Below are 14,624 nucleotides of genomic sequence, written 5' to 3'. Positions count from 1 at the left end.
AAACAAGTCGTTCACATGGTCAGTTACACACTGGCTGCTTAAAAACATAGCAACATATTATGGGTCATAAGGACAGCAAGGACTACGCTTTTCAGATCTCAGTTACTTTTACTGGTGGTCTGAGATGGTTTAATTTGATCATTCTTCAGCCTGTACAACTTTACCCATTTAATGCTAAATATAATCACAGTAGAGCATTTCTAGACTATTAAAGCTCATGATGTTGAGCTATACTTCACACAGTCAACAAATTAGCGCTATAATCCATAATCAACAGTAGACATAGGTGTAAAAATAAAAAAATGTAGTGCATATAGTCCTGGCGACTGATAAGAACCCACTGCCAACATAAGTGTCTATTTCTGCCTGGTGCCTATTTGTTATTATCTGTCTGAAACCAACACAACAACATGCAAGTCGCTCACCTGTCTTTCAATGCATTTATTGTCTGAATTTTATGCGTCATACTTATTTTAAGCATATATTTATGGAAATATTACGAGTAATACATCACTTAATTTAAGAATACCATTTAAATTAATGGCTACCTAAGTAGGATTTTCGTTACTCGACTCCTGAACCTATGGGTATTTGAGGACGGCCAAGGGCTCTCTGAATAATAGTTAAGGCTTTGTACCTGATCCGGCCTCGTGTTACCTTCAATTTTACAACACAAACTTTAACAGCATAAAATTACAGCGACCAGTGTCATGTAAGGTGAGCAGATTACTGCACTTTATCAGATCTGCAGTGTGTACACTTAATTTCACTTTGATTACAATTACTGTTAATAAACAGCAGCCTATCATTCCGATTAAAGCTCTCACTTACTTTGATTGCAACAACAATCTAATGATTACTTTATTACGTGTTGGTATAAACTGCAGTAAGAGGCAATAACTACAAGCAGAACAGACTTGAACAAGGATGGCTTTCACAAGTGAATCAATTCAATTTCCCTCTATGTTTTGTCATTCATTCATTCACTCCTTATGGAATATGTATACATACAATATATATATATATTTTAACATTTAATATTGTACTGTAAAACATATTAATCTGCATTCTAATCTGAGCAGGACGTTCACTGATCGCTTCAATTTGCTGTGAATTCTCGATATCTCAAGGACAGAATATTCTAACGTTGTGTCTCCTCGCCTCGGGGTTCATGAAAATGTACACTTTCAGAGACTCTTTAACGTAAAACAGATTAGTAGCGTAATGAATTAGAAGTGGAGAAAGACTAATTGTCAATGCTGTTAGTTAGCCTGTTCTTTAAAACCAACATTCCAAGCTGTTATCAATAATGCTATTGCCCTTTAAGTGTATGGGTTAGGCTACGTCTTCATTTTATAGTTTAAGTCTATAAACTGTATATAAACTTTACAAACTGTGCTCTCCACCATCTCCATAAAGGTGAGGATAATTCTTATCATTCAAATGGGTACATGGGCTCAACCTGTTGCAGGGCTCTACAATTCGAATCTGTGAATATCTTTCCAACTTTACCAAAGTAGTTCAAAGGAACATAGGGCAATACAGTGGTGAAGAGATGTCATACCTCCACCGTGCATCTGACAGAGGTAGGGAAAGCGCCACACGTTTCCGAGTCCCACTGCGTACGACACACAGGCCAGGACAAATTGCATAGGGTTATCCCACGACGGTCTCTCGTCCTTCTCCATCTCGTATTTCGGCACTGCGTCGATATGCCGGTCAGGTACAACTGTTGTAGCCGCGGACTGGGAGTTATTTGAATGGACCGCCCTGTGGAAAATGAACAAATCCAAATATATGGACTTCAAGGTTGTTTTAACGAAAGGGTTCAGCACCGATTAGCCCAACCTCCGTTTTTGCATACAGCTATAAAGCTTGAGTTGGAGCAATTCTATCGACATCCTCTCACAGTAAGGGGAGGGTCATGGCGTTTAATTGGTCCCACTTGCGCAATTCAGGCGAATATTTAAGTGGTGTTTTTTTAACTGCTGTTTGGTTACCTATCTCATGTGAAGATAGTGTGTTTTCCAACCTCCCTTTTATGACAATACTGGCAATAAAAATGGTCTAACAAGAGTTCAAATGGAGGTCTAACTACCTAAACAATAAAGCAAGCCACTTGTTTTAATGTGATTTATTCTGCATAAGTAAAAGTTTACTATGTAGGCCTAATTAGGTCTGACATGTCAATGTTTAAATGTAAACAGGTTATGCCGCTGATATGCTGCAATGTAAGCCTGTAAAATGAACATCTTTAATCTGGCCCATTCCTTTTCCATAAGGCAACAAGTATGAAGTCGAGTAGCCGAAGATAACAAAGGGAAACGCATATTGCCATTAACACGAGTACACTCCCAAAGCCCTGTCACATGTTTACATGCTAAAATTGATCTTCTGTTTCTTCTTTTCAATTACTGCAAGTTGCTTTTTGACATGTTTACTCATAATACTAGAGATGTCATGACAACTGGCTTCAGGACAAGGCCCCTGAGGCTGCTACATACCTGAAAACGTAGCCTCAGAGACATTGGATCAAGACCTTTGCCCCTCCTCAGTAGTCCAGCATTCGATCTAAAAAAAAGATTCATTAGACATTTATTAGACCAAATGATTACAGATGGAAGCAACAGTTTCAAACACATCTGCCTCCTTGCACCTTGCAGGGACAAAGTCTATGTAGAACAAATAAAGGTCTAAATGGGTGGTGTGACATATGCCTCACTTTGCAGGATACCAAAACATACAACAATGATTATGTAATGACTGAGGCCTACTGTCTGTCACCATGGCTCATTCAAAGTTATGAGCTTTTATGATAAATAGACTCATTTTACTGAATCATGCACAGTGTTTGACACAATATGGGAGTGATTACATAAAACGTCATATTAGATTGACTAATCCTTTTGGATCCAAAGTTATTTCCCATTCAGTTACTTTGATAAAAACTAACTTGCTTGTTTGTTTGTTGTCAGTTTGTTTGTCAGCAGGATTACGCAACAACTAACAGATCGTAGAGCATAGGCCGACAAAAACTCCATTACATTTTGGAACAGGTCCGCATCAAAGGGGCGGATACTGGAATTTATTCAGTGTGAGATATGGCATATTGGCCTTGGAGGAGGTCTGCCCTCTCCAAGTGCCCTTTAAGTTTAATTGTGTTTTCTAAGCTTTACAGCAGAAAGACAAGGGCAATGTATTGTGATACATGTCTTTGCTTTTAACTGGAAATTAACCATTATGTTTCAACACCAATGTATCCATTTTAAACTATAATTGTACAAAAAAAAAAAAAAAAAAATCATCAATAGTATTAGATGTGATATACAACAGCATAATCAACACTTTGAGTTTTCATAGTGTGTTTGCCCACTTCTCAACTCTTCTTCTTGTTGGGACTTATTGTGCAAAGGCACATGGGCAGTCGCCTGCTGTGCTCTACTTGCTAGATAGCTACACATTTTGAAGAGGACTATAGCACGGTCATGAGCAAGGCCGGCATCCGATCCACTTTATAGAGAATGCCAGCCACAGAATCTGAAAACATGAGTTGTATTGTTGTATTCAAATATAAAATATATAAAATAAATAATTCAAGACAACATGAGTTGTAATGCTCTATAACATAAAATAGATGATTTGTTTTGAACTTATCAATGCAAAACTGGATCAAGTCATGCATGAATTAGCAGGACAAGTATTTTTGTGTGTGTGTATGTATGTTGACAGAGACAGATTGTGTGGGAGGCCATCACAGTGAGGAGCACAGCTGTGTCGGTGAACAACATCTGGGTTTGCTTGCATCCAACTGCTAGGACACCCAAATGGAAACCTAAGCATCCATCCCTGCATACACAACTTGTACTTGTCCTGAAGGAAGGAGTGTTTCATAATCGTCCCAGGCAGGCCGTTACAGACTCGTCTGTGGTGACTGTGATCACCGGGGTGCAAGTTCCACCTGCAGAGCAAGAGGTGATGCTAAGTGCATATTTTGGGTTCAGGGGCATGTTTACTCTCGTCTCAGACAGATGTGGAATTCTCCACAGGAGGTCAACATCTTGCGCTTTACTTTTGGATGCCCCACACAGTCATGGCCAATCCCGAAGACGGACAAAGACGAGAGTAGTTTGAACCAGTCAGTCGGCCGGCGCTGAAAAAACAACCTCCAGCCAGGAGGCCCGGATTCAGAGCCGAGGCCGGCGAGGACCGTACGTACGGTTACACTCTCGCTCTCTTACAGTAAACCACTCTAACAGCTTTTGACATCCTGCCGCTGAGAAAAACAGAGACCCCATGCCTGCACTGTACTCCACCGGAGCGAGACCCCCAGCACCCTTCCACACCCCCTCACAGGAACACGCCATTAGCGATTGTTTCGCCTAACAGAGGTTACAGACAAACTTATGTAACTGTGCCTCTTAAAGCTGTTTTTACTTAATGTGTTTGGACGTGACCAGACAATGACTCTTCAGGAGAGCACTGACCAAATGTCCTTTCAATCAGCTTTCTCTTTTTCCTTTGTTTTCTTAATTGATTCATAACTTTCAAGCCAGCAGAGGGGAGGGAGACAAATAGCTGGAATGAGGCTGGCAAAGCCTTTAACAGTCAGCGGAAGTGCACCTGTTTACGTATCCCTCCACCTGCAAATCCAGCCCCTCTGTCAGAAGGTTGAGAGGAGAGTCTGTAATCTTGGCTTGACCAGCGTGGGAACAGAGACCTGTGCCGGTGCTGCCTGAGTGAAAAACAGCCTGTGACCGATGTAGCCCCGAGCAACCATGACAGCACCCTTCTCAGGCAGTTGAAATAGAGATGTGTGGCTGTGGTTGGGCTTTTTTTTGTGAATGAACAGAAGCACTTCAAGCACTGCAAGAGCACTCTTTGTGAAAGAGGTTGAGAGATTTTATAGGCTGCCAGCCTCTATTTACTTGCAGTAAATGTAAATGTACTGGACTCAAAACTCAGCAACAGTTAAAATTCGAATTCAGAATGAGATTCTTGATGCAAATATAACATCAGTGAAATAATGTTTAACCAGTTAGGACTGATAAATGAACTGGTTATCATGTGTTATATTTACAATACCTTAAACTGTGCGACTGCAATTAAGGTGCATTTGGTAATCATGCTTTATCACTTTCTCACTCTCTTGACACCAGCAGTTAGCAGCTACAAACACAACTTAGCACTGCCACCAACTGGCTGAAGAGGAAATCTCACCATTAAAGAAATCCAGCAATCATCAAACATATAGGCAGCATTGTAATTTGCTCAGATAAATATATATTTAAGGTTATGTTAGGTACGGGTATTTACAAGTAATTGTAGAATGAATGTGTTTGAGTAAAACTAACAATAGAAAAAGATAACCGGAATCTAGGTTATTCTTTTAAAAAGGGTACAAATAAAAAAATATCTGACAACAAACAGTGGGTATTTAATGACTGATCGCCAATAGTAGGTGTCCAGTTAAACATGAAGATATCTCAAACTACATGCTTTTTCCCTCCTTATGAATCTAAACATGACTTGGTGAGTTACATAGAATATAGAACAAAGACACCCACCAACTCTTGACTGAAGGCTGCATTGTTTTTCAGAGAACTTGTAAAGTTTGCTTTTTGACACAGAACACTCCTGTATCCTGAGCCATCCTCTTGAGATTCATTTAGTGTGTAAGCTTACAAAAAAGTATTTCCACTGTGTCTGAATTAATATGTTTGGAAAATCCTTCCAACAACATTTGTATTCAATCAATGCCGCCCATTGGGAGAGAGAAGGAATGGACAGATAGTGGTGCAGTAAACTAAAGCAGTTGGACCAGTAAAGACACAGACTGCTGATCCCATTAAAAACAAAGACACCCATGAACACCATACCACATTAAATGCATTACTATAACGTGCATTTACACTTCAAAGTTCTAGTGATCTAATGATAATATTGTACATGAATTACACTGCAGTTGTTGGCCTACACAATTTGTAATTCCACTGCAAAGAGAGTAAGAGAGTTAATCTTGAGGAATGCCACTTTACCCAAAACAACATTAAAACTTGTAATACACACTTACATTTCATTTTTGTAAAAGGACATTTATTTAAAGATACTTCATTTAAATGAGATTGAATCAATATATCTGACACAAGCCTTCAGACGAATTAAAATGTCAGATCTTGACTTTAAAAAGGGGGTTGGATTCCTTGGTGACAGTCTCTAGGACACCACCCACCCGGAGATTTCCATTGGTGGATAATTTTACCCCACGGGGCGCCGAAGACATCCAGATGGATAAACGGAATCCGCCTCCCAGGCCATATAGATTCCCTTTCGCTGTCGTCCTCCACCACATTCAGGTGAAAAGCACTCCTGAGACAGAAACGATGTTCGCCGGTAAATCTCGCATCAGCTTTGCCATGCTGCTGGCAGTGGGACTTCTGTTTGTGCCCATTTTAGGTGAGTGACTGTCATGCGGCACTTTTTAGCATTTAGCACTTTTTTAACATTTTAGCACTTCTCCTACAGAGACATATGGAAACTACTCAGTTGCAGTTGTAGACTACCTCAGGCCTGCCCGCAAGTAAAAACGTCTGGTGTTATTTATGGAATAATTTGAAATCTTAAATCTTTACTGTAGCAGGTCTATAGTTGGTGAGGATAGAGCTTTTAAACTTAAAATCGTCTGACAACGAATCAAACCATCATCACAACGGCATAGCACAATTTTAAGAGTTTTGGAAATAGGACTTCACTTAACACATCACTTAGCTCTTAAACTATCTAAGATAGATAAGTCTTCTATCACGAGGGCAGAGACAACTCCGTAACCATTGATTAGGTCTTCATACCTACCAGCGGGAGTGAATTTCAGTCTTCCTCCCGTGGCAGACTACCAATTATTTGTAGATGAGAGAATAAGCACATCAAGATGTAGGCTAATATACAAGGCAGGGTTTCCCAAAACTTTCTTAACGCGACGTCATTGTAAGTTATACCTTCATTTGTACCACCAGCTCTTCACTCAGAAATCCAGAGCTCTGGGGAACATTCCACCCAAGAAGGCTGCGCTAGAGCAACACATTAAGCGGCTCACCCATCAGGCCAGTGTCTGGAGTAAAGCTTTAATGCCGGACCCCGAAATGCCAAACATTTTTGATTGGGTGAGGGAAGCAACGGTATGGCAGCCACTGTGGACCACCCCACCAGAAGCCTCACAGAGCTGCTATAAACCTATCCATTGTGGCTGCTCCAGTATAGCTATAGTCTTCCTTAACACAGTATTCAGATTAAATAAATGTTTTAGAGCCTAAAAATGTTGTGTCAGTGTCTAGACTTATGCACTGACTGCGATGTCATACCAAGGTATGTGTTGCATTACATTTTGTGCTTCATTAAATTAAAAGAAAAATCATTTGTATAAATTAATTAGCCATTACTTTTTCATACTTTGCGAATACAAACATTTCAGTAACATCACTGGGGGGACACTGTTATTAGGCAACCCATTCCTGGAGTATCTTCTAATCCAACAACCTGGGGTGGGTTTACCAGTTACAATGTCTCTCAGCTACAGTCTTGAAAGGTAGGTCTTACTAAAGTCGTTTACCTTACACTTTTTCAACCCGTTTATTAAGAGGTCCCCTAAGATAAACATTCCTACTTATACCTTAAAAGGGATGTGCTGTACAAACAGTCATTGTCTACCGTTTCTTTACAGTTATTGAAGTAAACAAGTGGTTACTTTGACGTGCTGGATTTCAATCGTTAATTATCCTTTGTAAAAGTTGATACCCCAAAAGATCTACAAATAGGGCCCAGGTTGAAAAATCCTGAAGTTTTCCTTTAACAGGCTGAATCCTGTTTCTGGCATCACTTTTTGGCATTGCCGTAGGTTTGACTGTGCGTGAGATAAGTCAGATTGGAGCACAGGTGATCATTATTAGAGATAACTTGAACAAGAAACTATTAAGAGACTCAAGTCAAAAAAAGAAAGAAATATGACATGAAACAATGCAACTATAAGTATACGTTTTGTTTGTGATTGCAACCAATCCTCACGACTAAACACCATAGCAACATTAACAGACAAGCTAGCCACACCGTGCAGAAATATTGTTTTTAATAAGGTGTATTTTTAACTCCTTAAACAAGTAATGTCAAATTAATGAACTAGAAGAGCACTCTGAGAGTGTAGACCTCTACCAAGGCCAAGTGAAACTACATTTGTGCAATGTATTCTTGTAATGGATTCTAACTTGGCTCATGCTACACTTTTCCATTAAAGTAACACTATGCAACAATTTGACACTTTTTGAGGTATGGATTTATACTAGTTTTGGTACCATCCTCAAATTAATTTAGATAGCATATGGTCATGTAAAGGACAGATAAACACCTGTGTCTTTCCCATTAGCCATCCAGGATATGCCCTAGTTCTGTGTTCTGGGCTGGAACACCCTGCAAAAATGGAAGAAAAGCTTTCACAGCATGACATTGCCAGCTACACTGCCAAAATACACCAGTTAGTGTGTTTGCAAGCTTATCAGTGTCAACTGGGCTGTTGGTGATGTTTGAAAGGTTTTTGCATGCCTTTTAGGTAGTTAGCTTGCTAGTTTTGGAACAGAACTCCGTATTGCTGCCTGAAGTTTGATGAAAATTGTGCTGCGTAAACCTGCATACAAACAAACAAACTGTAATGAAAACATAACCTCCTTGGTGGAAGTCATTAAACACAGAAGGGTTTGGTTGTGGTATTACTGCAAGCCTCAAGGTAAGGAGGAAAGGTGGTAAGGACATTTCTATACCACTGCAGCCCTAGTCTAGGCCATCCTTATGAAAGTATCTCTTACAGAAGGTAGGATACCTTAGCAAAGAGCATTCTTGAAAACACTTTGAAATGTTAAGGTTGGAGCTAAAAGTATAACTAACGCATGGCATAGCATTATAAGGCTCTGGGATACGCACCCTGAATTATATCTGCCCCCACCGAATAACTCTATTTAAATGCCGCATTTCTGACAACGTTAAACCCGCTATGACAATTATGGGGTGCCATTGCATGCTCTGTAATCCTGCTCAGTTTCTGCATATTTAGCATAGCCAAAAAATGCACTACACTTTTCAACTGTTACTTTTTCAAATACTTAGAGAGAAGTTCATACAATAACTTTTTCAAGGGTAATGTTCTGCATTGATGCAAAATTATGAAATAATATCTTGTTAAATGTAAATGGTAAATGTTCAATCTAAATGCAAATTCTAGCTATAAATGTTATATGGTAAATGTAAATTTTAAATGATAAATCTAAATGTAGGACTTGATTTAACTGAATATTACATCAAATTTGGTAATTGGCCACGCCCCAAGTGTGTAACTGCCGTTTTTACACTGTTACACAGTGGGGTCGTGGCCAATTACCGTATGTGCTGTAATATTCCGTTAAATCAAGTCCTATGTTTAGATTGATCATTTAACATTTGTATTTACCATATAACATTTATATTTAGCATGCCTTTACATTTACATTTAACACAAATATTTACAGACTACAATATATTCTTTCATAATTTTACATCACTCAAGAACATTACTCTTGGAAAATAATTTCCATGAATTTCTCTCTAAATGTTTGAAAAAGTGCAACGTGCAACAATTTACAAATAGCTCCCCATACACAATAAACCCACAGCTGAATTTATGTTCAGTTACTGCGTGTGTATAATTAAACGTGCGCTTACCCAGTCTGGTGGTACATTTTACATTATTATCGACTACGGCTTGAGTAACCCACAAAATATTAAGCTAGATCTATGGATTTACTCTAACCGAATGACAGTTCAACGACACAATATCACTAACAGGGCATGGCTACGCACGTGATGGCGCCCCCAAGTGTCGCATCATACCCACCTTATGAAATTCCTCCGATGAGCACCAGAGTGCCAAATGACTAAAGGCTGCTATTATTGGACTAGTAGGTGAAATTCAGAACCACACAGGTGCGTTCAAAATAATGGTGGCGCACTTTAGCATCATAATATAACATAGTATAACCCATAGTCTAGCTTGTTCAAGAAAACTTTTTGTAAAATCAGCTTACCTCCAAGGTGAAGCATGGAATCCAGAAATTAAATAGCCTTGTAAACTCTGGAACATCGGCAGTTTCGTGTATTCAGAGTGAGATGTTAAAAATGTGATAAACTGGCAAGTAAAACTTCAAGTAAAACATTAAACAAGTGCTTTTGTTTCCTTAAAATGTTTACTAAGTTAATTACTGACACAACAGGCAAGGTGTCCCACCAAGTCTGCCTCTCTGAGATTTATGCCCCAGTTTATGCTTTCTACGCTGATAACAGACCGCGGAATCTTTTTGGGGTTTTTCCACTCTCCCCGACTGCAGAAGCACATGCGTTATAGCCATGAAGCTATTGGTTCCTTCGCTCCTTTGCTTCATCATTGAGATGCTCTGTACAGTAGCCTACACACACGCTCGACTCCGTTGTTGTGGTGGTAGGGGGCGCGGTCTCTCATTTGGTGGGAGAGAAATAGCGGTGGTTTCTGATAACCTTCGTTACATAACTCGGTATTATGACAAGCAACTGAACAAAAGACTGGGGATCGCTGTCGCTGGTGTTGCCCGGTCTAAGCATATACATGACATTTCTGTACGAAATGAATTGGAATAGCACATTTTAATTCAATAACATTACTAGTTCCTAAAGTGAAGGAAAACGATTGCCGAGAAGATACGCTATGTCTAACAACTTGCATGTTGGAACATTTAGGGAACATGCTTTACTAATGTTCTGTTTGTCTGTGTTCAGAATTCGATTGCTAAGATAGCTTGGCCTACATTGACTCTGAATTGATTGTATCCGATTGTTTTCCGAATGCTTAGGTAATTCCAGGGTGACGGTGTACATATTTATTACATTCTAGATATGTTTATGTGACATCCTTGTTGATGATTATGAACATGAAGGCTATTTGCTATACTTACTCATGTTTTATTACGAGAATGGTGAAGCGCCATGTTGTGTCATGCCTGCCTTTATTTGTTTTATTTGAGACAAGAATGTAGGCCACTATTCTCATGTTTATTTTTGGACTCTTGTGTTCATGGGATGGTTCACGTGGGACTGTGAACAGTGCTATTTTTGCGTGTTCCTGTTCAGTGGCTGCAATTTACTGCCCTTACACTTGGTTTTCCTCTGACCCAAAATAACGAGGGGGCACTCATAAACAAAGTGTCAGATTAGCATTAGCTTCATTAAACTGTCTGAACTGAATACAAATACAAACAACTAGATCACGAAAGCTTCGCAAAAAGATGCCACAAGATTAGAGGTCAGTATTTATACTTTATAGGCTTTATGGGAATTTAGAAGTTCTAAATTTAGAATTTAGATAGTTGTCGACTGTAATAGGAGTTTGTGCCTTTAAAGCTGGTGTGATACCTCTTCACAGCACCCTGAAGTGAGATTACCTCATGAGCTGTTGTAGTTTGTGCAATCATGCGAATAAACTGACAGCACTGATCTATATTTGTCTTGGCCGGACTATATTTGGAATACTTGAAAGGGTGTGTTTGTACAGCCAGACTATTTGTGCATTCCTCAGAGAGACAGAAATAGTCCCAGACACAGACGTAGAGACATCACAACCCAGGCCTGTTGTACATGAACAGCCTGCAGTTGCCCACTTGTCTCCACTAGAGGCCCAAAGTGACTGAGTACAAATGACCTGCCTCATTCAGCCCTTGTACAGACAGGCAGACATGGTGCAAAAGCCACTGTTGGCTGCCCAGCACATTGTGCAGTCAGGGGTCAGTCATTGTGGATTAGCATGAGAATGGTGCGTCAGGGACACGGCGGTATAAAAGCAAGGGAACGAAACAATGTTTCATCTTTGTCTTGCTATTGGTGCTCCATGTCCTCGCCTGCTGGGTGTGCGATACCCACAAGCCCTGCTGATTGTGTGGCTGCTGACGCCTCTCTCTCTCCCTCCTTCTCCCTCTCCTTCACCTCTGTTACCCTCTCACCCTGTCCCTCTTCCTCCTCTTCATCATCCTTCTCCCTCTCCCTCTAGAGGCCTCCGGTGGGATGGATAACAGCACCTTCTTGTACTTTAGTTATGGGAGCAATCTGCTTAAGGAGAGGCTACAGTTGAGGAACCCCTCTGCCACGGTCCACTGCATCGCCAGGCTGAAGGTGAGCGCTGGGATTTTTCACGAGAGAAATTACCCCTCCCCCATCCCTTCTGCTTCCTCAAAGTTTTCCCCAGGACTCCTTTCCCTGCCCGGAGTGCCTGTGACATGACTGTATAAATGCAGTGCCGTTGTCTTTTTCATTATGATCTGCTTTTCTTCTTCTTCTTCCAGGACTATAAATTGGCCTTCGGTAACCACAAGGGTTTGGCCAGTGACCGCTGGCATGGAGGCGTGGCCACGATAGAGCATAGTCTGGAGGATGAGGTGTGGGGGGTGGTATGGAGGATGAACATTTCCGACCTAGAGTCCTTAGACAGGTAGGGCTCCTCCGCATGCTCCTGGTTACAAACCTGTACACCAGCGGGGGTTAACTTCAGAGTGATTTTGAAGGCGAAATGTCAACTGTCCCAAATAAACTCTGAGATCGATTATAATTAGCATGCTGTACCCTGATGAATGAGTTTCGTGGCGCAGGTTAGGTGCGTTTGGTGCCTAGCCAGCTCTGGAGCGCCCGTAGGGGCTTTGTGATGTAAGGTGGGCTTTGATGTCTATGCAGTGTGATGTAACCCTGTGGTTTCTGGTCAGGCAGGAGGGTGTGAAGCTTGGAGCCTACAGCCCAGCGGAGGTGTCTGTGTGGACCCGCGGACAGGAGCTTGACTGCCGGACGTACATCATGAACAGCTGTGTGTACGCTCCTCCCTCTCCGCAGTACCTGAAGGTAGTAGTCGCTTCGCTGTTACTTCGTCTGTTTCACTGTCACTTCACTCGCTCCAGCCGTCACTAGGGCCTCTCTTCACTGGATGTCTTGCCGAGTGCAGATAAGGCGGTCAGATGTGGTCTGCTTGGAGGACTAGGCTAACCATTGATGGTTGATGATGGTTCAATTCTGAGACACAGAACAACATTCTCTTTCCTCAGTAATGTGACGTCAATCCCTTAAGTTGACTGTCAATAGACTGGACCAGTATTAACACTGCTGGAATTGGACAATGTTCCTGTACTTTTTTTTTTTTGTTTGTTTCTGGTGTTTGCCCCTGTTCCCTGTCTGCTATTGTGGCGGATGGACAAAAGGGCACAAATGGCAACTGGGACATTGGCTGCAAGGGAGGGGGGTATGGGGTGAGTCATTCAGCCAAGCCCCACTCCAAACATCGCACCCACAGCCTGCTGAAGCCTCTGGAATTTGCATTTCGCTATCATATTTGGATTTTAGCAGCACGTCACAAGCCTTTGTGGCTGACTCTTTAAATTGTTGCCTGCACTGGTAAATACACGCCGATCCATGTGTCTGATTGCCCAGATAAAAAAACGGATAAGGGTCAAAAATATGACCTTTCTGGAAATTTCCTTTCCAGTTCCTCTTCATTGGGATTTAAAAGTGCCAAATAATCATGGCAGCAAGAGTGACAAGCCTGGCTTTGTGTAGCCAGCTTTGTGCTCTATCGTGTGCTCTATCGTGTGCATGCGAGACTCATGCGGCGGACTCTCACATATTGTTCTCTCCCTTGTGTGCTGCTGGTCTGGGTATGTGCACTGTACGCTCGCATGAAATGCATATTTATAGGCATGTGGTCACCACTCTCACTCTGTTTTGTTTTCCGTTTTGCATGTTTGTCTGTGTGTCGCATTTAGTGGTCATAATTCAACATTTATGTGAAGGTATACAAACAGGTTTATCAAAATGACCAGTATGATGTTTCTACACAGACATTAAATAAATATCATTGAATTCTGCTGAACTTGAGAATCAGGATTATGTTAAAGCCTACAGATAGAATATTTACTGAATGGTAGCTATGTGAATCTATGGCCATTAGAGGTGATTAAGCTGCAGCCCTTTTCTTACGGCCCCCAAGGTGATCGTCATGGGAGCTGAGCAAAATGGCTTGCCTAAGGACTACCAGGAGAAACTCCGATCCATTGAGACCAACAAGTACGAGGGGCCTCTTTCCGTGATGACGGAGATCGAGCGTGCCATGAAGAGATCAAAGGAGAGAGCGAACCATCGGTCGGATGCGTAGCTCTGCGATGAAGCACATATCCCTGTCCACCAGTATCCAGGGAGAGTAACTTGAGCGCTTTAGTCAGCACTGAGAAGCCTCTTTGTCTTTTTTTCAGGGGAAACACAGAGAGAACGCTGGCAGACTTTTACGTAATTCTTTACATTTTTAAAGTGCCTTAAAAAAAACAAAGACCTCTCTGAGGCACAGAAACCAGAGGGTTCTTGCACAGAACTTTTCTTCCATGTACATTTAAACTGGGTTTAAAGGGATTTTCTTTCTTTTGAAAAGGGTAAAAACAGATCTTCCATCCACAGAACCTTTGTCTTGGTCACAATAGCCTGGTCAGGAACGCAAATGCTAATCAAACCTTTGTATACTGTAGTAGTAAAGTAAAAATAAAGTATCATAGGATGTT

General features: G+C 41.1%; 2 protein-coding genes across 3 annotated transcripts in view; one reads left to right on the top strand and one right to left on the bottom strand.

Moving 5' to 3' along the window:
* Positions 1-11,010, bottom strand: part of LOC105910052 (sodium- and chloride-dependent transporter XTRP3) — a 24,633-nt gene extending 13,623 nt beyond the window's left edge. The window contains exons 1-3 of one of the 2 annotated variants that reach the window (XM_031575803.2): positions 10,098-11,010; positions 2,505-2,571; positions 1,565-1,770 (exon numbers count right to left, since the gene is read on the bottom strand). In XM_031575803.2, the coding sequence (XP_031431663.1) occupies positions 1,565-1,688 (124 nt within the window). In that variant the 5' untranslated portion in view covers positions 1,689-1,770; positions 2,505-2,571; positions 10,098-11,010. The remainder of the gene's footprint in view (positions 1-1,564; positions 1,771-2,504; positions 2,572-10,097) is intronic. The other variant, XM_012838730.3, reaches the window with a different exon arrangement.
* On the top strand, positions 6,300-14,624 carry ggctb (gamma-glutamylcyclotransferase b). The gene is made up of 5 exons (XM_012838707.3): positions 6,300-6,453; positions 12,086-12,207; positions 12,378-12,523; positions 12,792-12,924; positions 14,063-14,624. Exons 1-5 carry the CDS (start codon positions 6,381-6,383, stop codon positions 14,225-14,227), a joined length of 639 nt encoding a protein of 212 aa, XP_012694161.2. The 5' UTR covers positions 6,300-6,380; the 3' UTR covers positions 14,228-14,624.

Source organism: Clupea harengus, chromosome 11 (genome assembly GCF_900700415.2).
Source record: "Clupea harengus chromosome 11, Ch_v2.0.2, whole genome shotgun sequence".
NCBI lineage: Eukaryota > Metazoa > Chordata > Actinopteri > Clupeiformes > Clupeidae > Clupea > Clupea harengus.
The sequence above is the reverse complement of the archived record's forward strand: the minus strand, read 5'-3'. Positions and strand labels throughout refer to the sequence as shown.